Consider the following 12,261-nt stretch of genomic DNA (forward strand, 5'->3'; position numbering starts at 1 on the left):
ACGAATTCCTAATCCAAACAGTCTCCTTTTCTGCCGCTGATGCAGCTATTTATTCGACCTCAGTGGTTGAATCAGTTGTATCTTGTTTGGAACTCTTCCAAAAGACAACACCACCATTGAGATTGAATACAAATACAGATGTTGATTTCGTCATCCACATCTGATTGGAAGTTAGATCACTATAACCTTACAATTTTAATTCTCCACTCCCATAAACCATGAACAAATTCTTAAATCTTCTGAAGTATTTAACAATATCATTCACGGCTTTCTAATGAAATGAACTGAGATTAGGCTGATATCTGCTTGCAACGCTCAATTAAAATGCAATATAAGGTTGAGTAGATATCATATCATACATTATACTGCATATAACAAAAGCATGTAGGATGCGACTCATGGTTTCTATCTCATTATCAGTCTTATGACATATAGACTTATATAGAGTCGCATCATGAGACCTTGGGACATATCCTCTCTTGGTCTCTTCCATGGAGAATCTCCTCATTATGGTATCAATATAAGTAGATTGGGTGAGACCTAGTATCTTCTTTAATATATCCCTATATATCTGTATTCCTAATATAGGACGCTTCATCCATATTCTTCATGGAGAATTTAGTAGCTAATCATAATTTAGTTGACTGAAAAATCCCTACATCATTCTTAATGAGTAGTATGTCATCATAATAAAGTATTAGGAATGTCTCTGCACTCTCACCAACCTTCTTGTATATACATGGTTCCTCAGATTTTTTTAACAAAATCAAATTCTTTGATAGTGTTATCAAATATGAGGTTCCAGCTCTTTGATGCATGTTTGATTCCACAGATGGATCTATGAAGTTTGCATACTTTATGCTCACTTCATACTGATGTAAATCTTTCAGGTTGAGACATATAAATATCTTCCTTAATGTCCCATTTAGGAACATTGTTTTCACATCCATCTACCATATTTCATAGTCATACCATGTTATTATGGCAAAAAATATCCTAAAGGACTTGAACATTGCGACTGAAGAAAATATTTTCATAGTCAATACCTTGCTCTCGAGTATATCCTTTTGCTATCAATCTTACTTTGAAGGACATTACCTTCCGATCCATCCCAAGTTTTCTTTTGTAAATCCATTTGCTTTCTATGAGAACAATTCTCACAGGTTGTTCTACTAAGGTCCATACTTGGTTCGAATAATTCATGGAGGCGCTTTTGTGAGCACATATGCTATTTTCTCATAATTTAAACAATTTTTAAAAATTTCATCCAGTCTAGGTATTTTGGTCCAGTTAGCTTGTTTTGATCGATTATAACAGATAGGCAATTTCGAGATGACATCGTAAATATACTGAAATTAAAATAAACATTACTAACTATTTTAACTTATTTTGTAAGATATAAAATATGGGCTTATGTTTTTATGAATTTCTTCTCACTATTTTGACATTTTCATCACCCTATGATGAAAACGAGAAATACAATTTTCTTAGTGAGTACACAAGACTGAATTGCTAAATTATAATCCCGGATAATATTATTCAATCACAAATTTTCAAAAGGTAGAGCGGCCTACCTTTTGAAAATGGCAAAAACTTGTGTGAGACGGTCTCACGGGTCGTATTTGTGAGACGGATCTCTTATTTGGGTCACCCATGAAAAAGTATTACTTTTTATGCTAAGAGTATTACTTTTTATTATGAACATGGGTAGGGTTGACCGGTCTCACAGATTATGATCCGTGAGACGGTCTCACATGAGACTCACTCTTTGAAAATTGTGATTGAATAATATTATCCGGGATTGAATAATATTATCGGCAAGGTATACACAAGGCAAGGTATACAGTTCAGGCAGGGTTGCGCACAACCTTGCCCTCCAAAATTATTATTTTTATATAAAACTGTTCTGGGAAGACTCTGGGCAGCCCTTGCATGCACGTTACCAGGAACAGTTCCATGCAAATGCAATTTTTTTTCGAAATTTTTTTTCGGGGGATTCAATTTTTTGGAATTTCAAACGCGGTTAGAAATAAATTATTTAACACAACTTAAACAATAAAAATCATACAATTGAGAAAAAACTAGCTCTCATATCAATGTAGGAGTACTGTTTTCTCGCACCCAAGACGTAACGGAAGATTAATTTTTTTGACTTTCAAAATGTTGCGTGGGCGTCGTATGAAATAAAAACATTTCATATGACGTTTAGAGTATTTACTTTATCTTCTAAACATTGGACACCAAATTATTCCATATTTTAAGGGGATATAGTCATTCTCTTAATTTTATACGAACTGATCTTTCTCCTTCTTCAATCATCAAATCTAGCCCACGATCAGAAACTTTGTTCATCACATAGATCGAACTAGAGATCTAAAAAAAATATGCGTCGAGATTCGATCACCGGAATTTTACAAATCCGATAGTGTTGCATTAGCATCGGGTCGGCACACAGTGGAAAGGGTGGTGGCCGAAATCTCCTTGTGAAATAAAGGGGGTTGGCCGAAAAATTTTCTATTACATGGAATCCACTTATAAACTCTTTTATAAGCAATTTGTTCGATATCCATCAAACTACAACCACCAAATTCAACTCTTTGAATTTGACTATCTCAACGAGAACACAAAATTTAATACTTGTGTGCCCTCAATGGTTCAATGATACAGCTAGCCGTATGTTCACAACTACATTATGATTCAGAATAATATTTATTTTTATCTGGACTTATCCTAATTAGCCTCATTCTTTTCATCAACCCATAATCAAGAATGTTAGAACTCAAGTTTGATCGCACTAATCAGAAAATGGTAAGAATATCTAGTAGCATCGGCCCATGATCCCCTAGATATCATTGATAGTGTTCGCAAGAAACTTAAGTTATGATTATAGTACAGTATGCTCCCATCAACTTATATATCACAACCGAATCTGCAACAATTGGTATATCGAGAGTTGCAAACGAATTCGATAACGATGTGATATATTTTTGAGTAATAATAGTAACATGGTGTGTGCAAATAGGAAAACACATTTCCATAAAGCACATGTCTTGCTTTGGCCAGATATTCCTTGTACTATTAATTCATAAGATCCTATATGATATTTTAACCCGTAGGAAAACGGTGAATCCATGACAACAATGTATTGGCTCCTACGTATTTCAAAACTACACCCAACCTCACCACCTAATGACCCTCGGTGGAGTCGATAAATGAGTCAAAGTGTAGTGCTAGTACGCAGAGTGTTGGAACATTTTATGTTCACAATCTTGATTTTGATGTTAGTAAAACTTGTTAATTTGTTTCTAATAAGTCTATCTAGTGTGCAAAAATGTGAAACTAATCAGGTCCTAAACTGATCAGTTCCCGTGCCAAAACTGAAGCTATCGAGACACCAACTGATTGCCAAAACTGAACCAATCCAACTAATATATCAAAGACAAGTTCAACTCATTGTCCAGCTCATAGGTGGTTCAGCAGAAGACCTTCAGAAGCCCGACCAAGTGATGAAGAACCCAGCTAAACAAAACAACTGATACAGTGAAATCATTCCAAACTGACTTCACCAGACGAGTTCAGAACATCAGTTGTAACTGATCAATTCACATCACGACAAGACTATCAAATCGAATCCAGCTAAGCACGAATATACAAGGTACAAGCTACTTCACAGACGAAGATACAATAATGGATGTTACAGTAGAGCTAAAAGAGGAAAGCTTCCGGAACAGTTGTCAGAATGAAGAGACATATCATAACGAAGCACATGAAAATACAACGGACATTATTATTGAGTCTTCATGTACCGTCAGCTTAGCGACTATAAATACCATATCAAGACCATTGAAGAACAAGTGGAACAACAACAAAATACTAGTGTGTGAAGAAAACAAAGGGTACACTCATTTCATATCAGTTTCTAGAAGCAGTTAACCCAGTTGTGTGAGAACACTTTCGTGTTGTTTTGATTAGATCAGTTCTCACACATTCACACACAATCACTCATATATACAGAGTATATATATATATATATTATATAAAATAATAATCATCATCACCACCGATTTCTCTCTCCTCAACTGTATCTTTCCGTCCAAAGCTTCCACCTCATTTTCGCCACCTTTGACCGTCGATTGTGGCCACACCGGTTGCCTAAAAATTCAAATAAATATACGAATGGAAAGCTCTCGACGTAAGCTTTCCATTGATACCACTCTTGCTAGGTAAAATCGTGCCTTCTGAAAACCCATCGGAAAACGCCGCTGGTTTCGTCGCTGAAATCGCCGTGTTCCGCCATTCAAAACTCAAAATTGATTGAGGGGTTTTGTTCCTTATGTCATAAGCTTTCTTTTGGTACTACTTTTGTAAATTTTCGAGAACGACCCGTCGGCTTCGTTTTTCTACGTGATTCCGGTCATCTTCTCCGGCGAGTTTGCCGCCTGTTGCCGGTTAGCTTTGGGTTAGGCTCGATTTCCAGTCACTGTTGTTGGGATTACTAGCTGTCTCGGTGCGAATTGTTGCCTATGTGAATTTAATTCAATTTCGACTCCAATAATGTATCATTATTGATTAATTATTGGGTTATTGTTGTAGGTTCCGGAATTGTGCGAGTTGGAGGTATAATCTGGTGAACCTATAATTTATCACAGTTGCTTAAATATTAGTTTGACGTCATTTAAAGCTAAAAAGAATATTTTGCGACGATAAATTAGAAATGATTGATTTTAGGCATTTTAATCGAATATTGGAATTTTAGGAATTTAAAAATATCTAAATTGTTGAAATTGGATTTTTAGTGAATTTAAATGGTTATGGAATTGTTATATGATAATAAGAACATTTAAATTAATATTCAGGTGATTTGTCTGAGTTGGCAATTCCAGGACTTTCTTGAGGATTTAAGTTACTGGTAAATTAGTTGAAGTACGTAGAGATCAGTTATTTTCACGATGTCTGACAGAGGCATCTGATGATCCTGTGTATGATTTATTTGCTATTTTTGATTTATGTGATATTATATGCTGACTCGCATATTATCAGTTGGTAATTGATGTGCAAAATAAAATAAAATATTTCTTTTGTTCACACACATTTTATTTTAGTTAGACACATCAATACCACTGAAACATATCATATTGAGCCTATCTGTTATTAAGATCCAGTTATATTTCGTTTGAGATCCGTTATATATGTATGATGTGTTATGGTGTTCTGGAGATGTTTGGCTACCTTGATTCGGTCCGGCTTAGGTAGTTGCTGGCTTCGAGGCTGGGCCATATCCCAGGCACGGTCCGCTGCCTTCGTGGACCAGCTCGAGCATATATGTATGATTGTTGATATCGATCATTTGACTCCTGATATCCTGATATCTTGCACCTATTCATGCATTGCATTCATGCATGGCATCATTGCATTTCTATGTCATATATCGTGGTTTCTTGATGTCTCGTACTGGGGTTACTGACCCCCGAGAGGGGGCTGTCGTATCTTTTGTGTGTGGACATGACAGGTGGTACATGGCTGAGCTTATTGTTTAGCTGATTAAGTCTTTACACAAAGACATTAAACATTGTGTTTGTAGTCTTGACATAAGATATGTTAAACATTATGCAGATTGTCAGGTTCTGCCTGCAATCTTGAGTGCTAGGAGTTCTAGTTGGATGCTGCCCTTCTGGAGTGAGTTTGTACAAGATGTTATATAAATCAAAGTCTTCTAGTAGATCCTATCCGAGGTGGTAGAAAGGGTGACGTAGGAACGGTGGAAGTCTCCGAACATCCATAAACATGTCTTGTGTCTTTAACTGTAACTATTGTTTTAAAACTGATTTAATCAGTTCAGCTAATATCAGTTCAATTCTTCCCATCATTGAACTGATACAAGCCCGAATTGATCACTCTTGTTTCAGTTATTCAGTTTACATAAACTAAAAGCTTTAAACTATTCAGTTTTCTTAACAAATGATTATTTCGAGTGTCTTCCACTTGGTTTGAAAACCAAACTCAATTTAATTCATCGATGTATTCATTCTTAGAACATAAGCTATTACAGCTTATGAAGAATATTGTGCTTAAAGCACTTTTAAGGGTGTCAAAACCAATCCTTCACAGAGCTTATATGTAGTCCTGATTCATATGATTAATAGTGTACAACCATAACCGCGGACATTTCCACTCGATAAGTGATAACCACTTGAAAAGTATGAGGGAGAGTTGTTCAGTGCATCATCAAATGATCACTCGTCTATATGAACGAACATCTTCATGCTTTTACCAATGAAACATGACGTTATATCACAGATACTAGTTTCAAGCTCAAGCGATATTTACCCTTATTTTAGGGGCTGATTCAACTAAAAATATGTTTAGAATATACAATACACTTCCTAATTTGTTTAATGATCTTACGCTGCGAGACAGACCTCATGGTACCTATTGTACATTCAAATGCTTTATCTATAAAACTTGCATGATTATATATATATATAACGTAAATGTCACAATTGGATAAAACCATAAAATATTATTACAATAAAGATCTTTTTAACACGAGAATCAATAAAGTCCAAACCACAAGTTGGCTCACTAACCACCTACTCTAACAAACTCAACATATTTCACCGAATTATATTAACACATACCAACAATAATAACACAATAATCTCTCCAATTATTCATCATTATGTGATTCATAGATATTTACGTATAAAGTTCATTTCTAAAACCCATGTGTCAAATCTAGAACCGTCAATTTGGGTTAAGTCTGATGTATCGACCACCCACCACACAATTTAAGTGAGTTGGGTTGAAATGTCACGGGGCTAGGCTGGCAAGCCTGAGATTGGCTTTGGTTGTCCCGAGGCCTGGAAGAAAATAAAATAAATAATTTTTTTTTGCATTATGATTTATGATAATATATATTTTTTAAATGAAAGTTGTGAATATAAACATGCATAATCAATAATTAAAAAGTTTATTGATAATTTCTATTAATATTTATTTATAAAATGAATTTTTAATTAATTATAATAGTATTTATTTATTTTTATTTTTTGTGAACCGACCTCGCAACCCACTTTAGGTTGAGTAAGAGATTTCCAGCCCGCTCACCCCGCCAAAGGTCAGGTATTCGACGGGCTGGCCCGTCCTGTCATAAATTGTCCGTTTGACGGCTGTAGTCAAGTCCTAATAGAACATACAATAATGTTGAAAAATATTATAAATAAGGTAATATTGCAACAAAAGTATAACGTATCCAACGGGATGATTATAATCCCATTTTCTTTCATATTTTATTGGAGAAATTTGAAAATACGTACGAAAGTCTACATGCGTGTGCATGCAAAATAATTTCTTGATTATATCTTTCCATGTAATAATCAGATGGATATTTCGAACACGAGCCGGCATCAGCATCAACAAATAACAATGGCTTCGTTATCTATATCTTCATTGTGCATGCTTTGTAGTTATATATTTCTAAATACAAAACTATTTCTTTAATTAATTTTTTTGACCAAAAAAGAAAAAAAGGATTGATAATTATTAAGACATTTGGATTCCTAGATTTTAAGTGACAAACATACTTCCACACTCGATCTCATGGTTACATATAGAATTCTGCGGAAAGCCATATTCGACGAGCTCGTAATTCTTGGTATGTGAAGATGCGTTGTTAGGTGCTCCATTTTCTTTTTCCATTGCCGAACCTGTGTGCTCGAGAGATAGCTATTCGTACACTGAAAATGGATGTATGGATCCTCGAGAAGAGAGAAGCCGTGGTTGTCCCCTTATGAGAGCATGAAGCATTGGGAGATTATTCAACCATTATACAGAACATGAGACAAATGCCCGATTCCAAAGAATGTGAAACCAAGTGCAGCAAAAAATAAAAATAAAATCGAAAAACTGATGAAGCAAGCAGTGCTCACGACATTTTCTAAACAAACATATGTCGATTGTCAAAGCAGTATACCAAAAAAACTAAAATCGAAAATCGGATCAAGCGATGTTCGCGAATTTCCTAAACCAGACTCCAATAGGGCTGTAGCTAATAACTGAAACTTTGGCACAACTGGGCTTTCACATTCAGTGGAAGAGGAGGGTATCATAAAGACTAAGCCTTACAACCTTTTGCTGGAACCGAATGACTTAAATTACATGAGACTGAAATGAAGATCACATATAGCTTCAACAGTATCAATGCTAAATACAGATATCAAGAAGTTATAGTTTTAATAAATGACCAATCAATACAAAGTGAAAACGCAAAAGCAAGAAAGTTACTGGAAAAAAGGTATTCCAGAGTGCTGAAAAATATTTGTGAAAATATATCAAACTGAAAATTTAAGAATACATGGAGAAAACTAACACAAATCTGAAATTACTTAAAACCTTACCTCTTGTTCTAATGCTTAGAAGATCGAAGAACATTCCAGTCCAGCTTTTCACGTTTTTGTTGTTTCTGAGAACTGTGACTGCCTCTAGAAGACGAATCACGGGAGTCTAGGGAATTTTTCCGTGACTTGTTGGTATAGGACGGATCTGAGGAAAGATCAGGATGCTTCCTCTTCAAATCCCCGTCACTGACTAAAATATCTGATTCCAAGTTGTCTCGGGGGGAGGTGTTTTCTCTATATTAACAAAGAACCAGGTTTACTTGAAATTGTAAATTGGAATACTCAATCTCAATAACAGAATATTATCCTCGAATCATTTCAGAATTGATAACTATGAACGATCTTTATCAACAATGTCAATTCATGCATCTCAATCCAGTATACAACATCAGAAAGGGATACCAAGACTGTTTATGCAGGAAAAAAAAAGTACGAAAAAAGTTATTTACAAAATATGCAGCCAGAAAAATAAAAGGATGCGATATACGTAATAGGTTAATAAAAAAGTGACCTTGTGGATGTTGTTTCAGTTTGCCTGCCAGAACTAGTGGCCGTGGATCCATTTTCACTAAGGTCACATGCCTCTTCATTAAGTTTCTGCCAAGATAAGTCTCTGAAGTGAGATGCCCAACAATTGAAATATAGTAAAATCTTTAAGTCTCTTAGGAATTGCAGGTCACTTGAACCCTTATACTCACATCAATAGAAGGATTAAAACTTAAAAATGACATTCGACCTCTTGTTGCCCCTGGATGGGGTTCACCTTCAATTATAACCACACTGCATACGAAGAGATGCGGAAATAAAAATGAAGAAAATGCTCCACATGGTGTTTATGAAAAGCTATTTTAAAAGGTCAGTAGTTTTAGTGACTAACTTGCATATACGTTCAAAAAATAAATGGAAAAATGAAAGGATGAAAAAGCTTCAGTATGTATTTCCGAGCATACATTTAAATTAATTTTGATTCCATCAATTAAAAATCTAAAGGGGTATGAATGAGACAACTGAATGACGAGTTGATCGTACTTCATTTAAAAACTTTCTCATTTCATATGCATCCTTATTCGCTGGAAATCCTAAGTTCCTATGATACATATAACTTGGTTCCTGAATACTGGCACGATTATCTGCTTATTGAGTGCTGTTAAGCTGCTGTCATTTGCTAAGATGGAGCAATAGCAACCGGAAAAAATACAACTTTTTTCCTCGGTAGCTTATTTTATATTACAACGAGGATATCTGCTTATTGAGTGCTGTTAAGCTGTTGTCATTTGCTGAGGTGGAGCGATAGCAATCGGTAGTGGCTCCTTAACTGAAAAAAATACAAGTTTTCCTGGTAGCTTAAGTTATGAGAAAACCCACAATATGTTTAACCTAATGGCAAGTTTAGTGGACATTTAGTTGTGTGTAAATTTGGAACCGCAGACATGAACTGTTGCTCTCTTATCCTTTCTTTTCCATGCATTTTGAACTTTGAGGAAAGATAATACTCTTTCATGCATATCTTGATCTATGGTTGGTTCAAGTTTGCAAGCACGAAATGGGAAAAAATACTCAGACCCTTAATTGATGAAATACGAAGTGGATTTTAGTGGTGCATTGATTGGGTCAACCGAGGATGTTTTATGGGAAGGGGATTTAGTACCGTACACATAATCTACATAGCCTTCTAGGATTTTATGATTATGTGATGAAGCTGCCTACGCGAATGCGATGAGATGATTTGAGTCAATTACATTACTGCATTCTCTGCTACTACCCAGTGATGCACTATGGATGCCTCCATACTTCCATACCATTGTATCATTTGGGTCCATGCAATCTCCCCCTCTAGAAAGTCCCTTAACTTACAGCTCTTTATTTGTAGTTTAGTAGTTACATGAAGACTTCAATTTTCCTGATTATGTGCAATATTGTACTTTAAAGTTGGCCTCCATCTTTATTTTTGATACCATCTTTCATTCAACAAATTCCTACTAAAATGTTTTTAAGAACACCAATGAAACATCTTCCGGGTTTGCAGAAGAGTGAAAGACAGAGAACAAACTCCATGGTCAAACAGAAAATAACAATGACTATGTTTGTTAACCATTTGACGGTACACTCTCTACACGTAAACCCAAAAATAATTTGTTTCAATATAATTTCTAAATGAATTGTGACTCCATCCCAAGATCAACTTCCCATCAACATTACAACATCATAACCCAAAAAGTAAATTCTCAGGTTTTAAGATATCTCAACATAATTCAAAACTAAATAATTACACTTCCGAATAGCTATAAAAAAATTAGCTACCATGAATATGAGTCGAATCACACTTTACAATAGTCTCGCGCCATGTCCCCCCACTATTTTTTTTTTAATTAAGGTGTATGTATTAATTATACTATGAATTCTTAATCCCTCCTAAATTAAGGTTTCAGCTCCATTCTTCCTAAAGCAGCGAAGTTTAACTAAGTACATTCACGAAACAGAAAAACTAAAATGAAGAATTTAAAACATAAAATCACAAAAAATACCATCTCTTAGGGGCGCTAGATGAAGGGAAATCTCCAGCAGTTATAACCCGTTCTTCCTCTTCAAGTTTTTCCACTTTCTGAGACGCCCTTTGCATGAACTTAACACATAAAAGAAACACGAAAACAATTAAAAATCAAGAAGAATAATTTCGATGATTCCTACAAACTAAAAAAATTGCCGTAACCAGTAGAATCGAACAAATAAATTGAACCCATTTTTTTTAAAAAAACACCCAGATGAATTCACCACAAATTAAACACTTTTTTAGAGATATAAATTAAACAGTTTCTGGTATGATACAAAAGGGAAACACAATCTAACTACAATAGCTTGCATTGTGTTGTATACCTTCAAGTTCTTCAAAGTACTGGAGAGCTCACGCTTCGCCATTCTTCAAGATAGTGAAATTGTAATCAAGAAAAAAATTTCTTCCCGCCCTTTTCTTCTCTCCTCGATCCCCGGCTCTTGCGAATCGTAGTGCAACGGAGAGATGGCGGGAGGGGCGAAAGATGTCCTCAAGCCCTAGTGAACCCACGCGGAGTCCAAATTCCCAATTGACAAAAAATTCTTGTTTCTTTTTATTAAAAAATTGTTTTTTTTTTTTTTTAAAAATCTAATTTAAGACTATATCATGTGATTTTATATTCTGAGATGATTCATTCGATTTATATTAAAATATAAAATAATAATTTTAATATAAAAGAGATATATTATAAAATTGACATATGTGATTGTCAATTAGAGATTTTTGTGCTAATTTAATCAAATTATAATGTCCTAAAAATTCAATGTCAAATAGATTGCATAATAATTGTTTTAATATTTAAAATAATTTATTTAGTAAATAAATTTTAAGATAGGGATTTTAAAATTTTAGTTGCGATAAAGTTCTGATGACTTGCATTTCGAGGTGATTTCTGGAATCTGGATAAGTATGTCCAAGGACGATAAAATATAATTTGTGAATTTTATGAAATTTTTTAAAGGAAAAATCAGACATTTTATCATAAATAAATGAAAAAATAATAGTATTGTTTATTGGTGATTTAAAATTTTTAAGCACACTATTTATTATTTAAAACTCAATTTTAATAAACTTTTAACAGGGGTATTTTATTTTTTAACCTGAGTCGAATATTTTTTTTTTAAAAATGACCTCCTCAAATATATTTCGAATACATTTGTTAAATACACTTTTAATAAGTTGTAGCACAATTGATTGTAGGTTAGCACTTTTAATTTCTGAAATATTAATTTAGGGACTTTAAAATCTAACCCTGAGAAAATTTTAATGTTAAATATTAACCTTTAAGAATTCAAAATTTGATAAATAACATCC

General features: G+C 34.3%; 1 protein-coding gene across 1 annotated transcript; it reads right to left on the reverse strand.

Moving 5' to 3' along the window:
- Positions 1-8,164: 8,164 nt before the first annotated feature.
- Positions 8,165-11,481, reverse strand: LOC140834065 (uncharacterized). The gene is made up of 5 exons (XM_073198683.1): positions 11,271-11,481; positions 10,922-11,019; positions 9,095-9,176; positions 8,908-8,993; positions 8,165-8,630 (listed from the first exon to the last, which is right to left on the reverse strand). The coding sequence occupies exons 1-5, from the start codon at positions 11,310-11,312 to the stop codon at positions 8,405-8,407; spliced, it is 534 nt and encodes a 177-aa protein (XP_073054784.1). The 5' UTR covers positions 11,313-11,481; the 3' UTR covers positions 8,165-8,404.
- Between the last annotated feature and the right edge of the window lie 780 nt (positions 11,482-12,261).

Source organism: Primulina eburnea, chromosome 6, assembly GCF_022965805.1.
Source record: "Primulina eburnea isolate SZY01 chromosome 6, ASM2296580v1, whole genome shotgun sequence".
In the NCBI taxonomy this organism is placed as follows: Eukaryota; Viridiplantae; Streptophyta; class Magnoliopsida; order Lamiales; family Gesneriaceae; genus Primulina; species Primulina eburnea.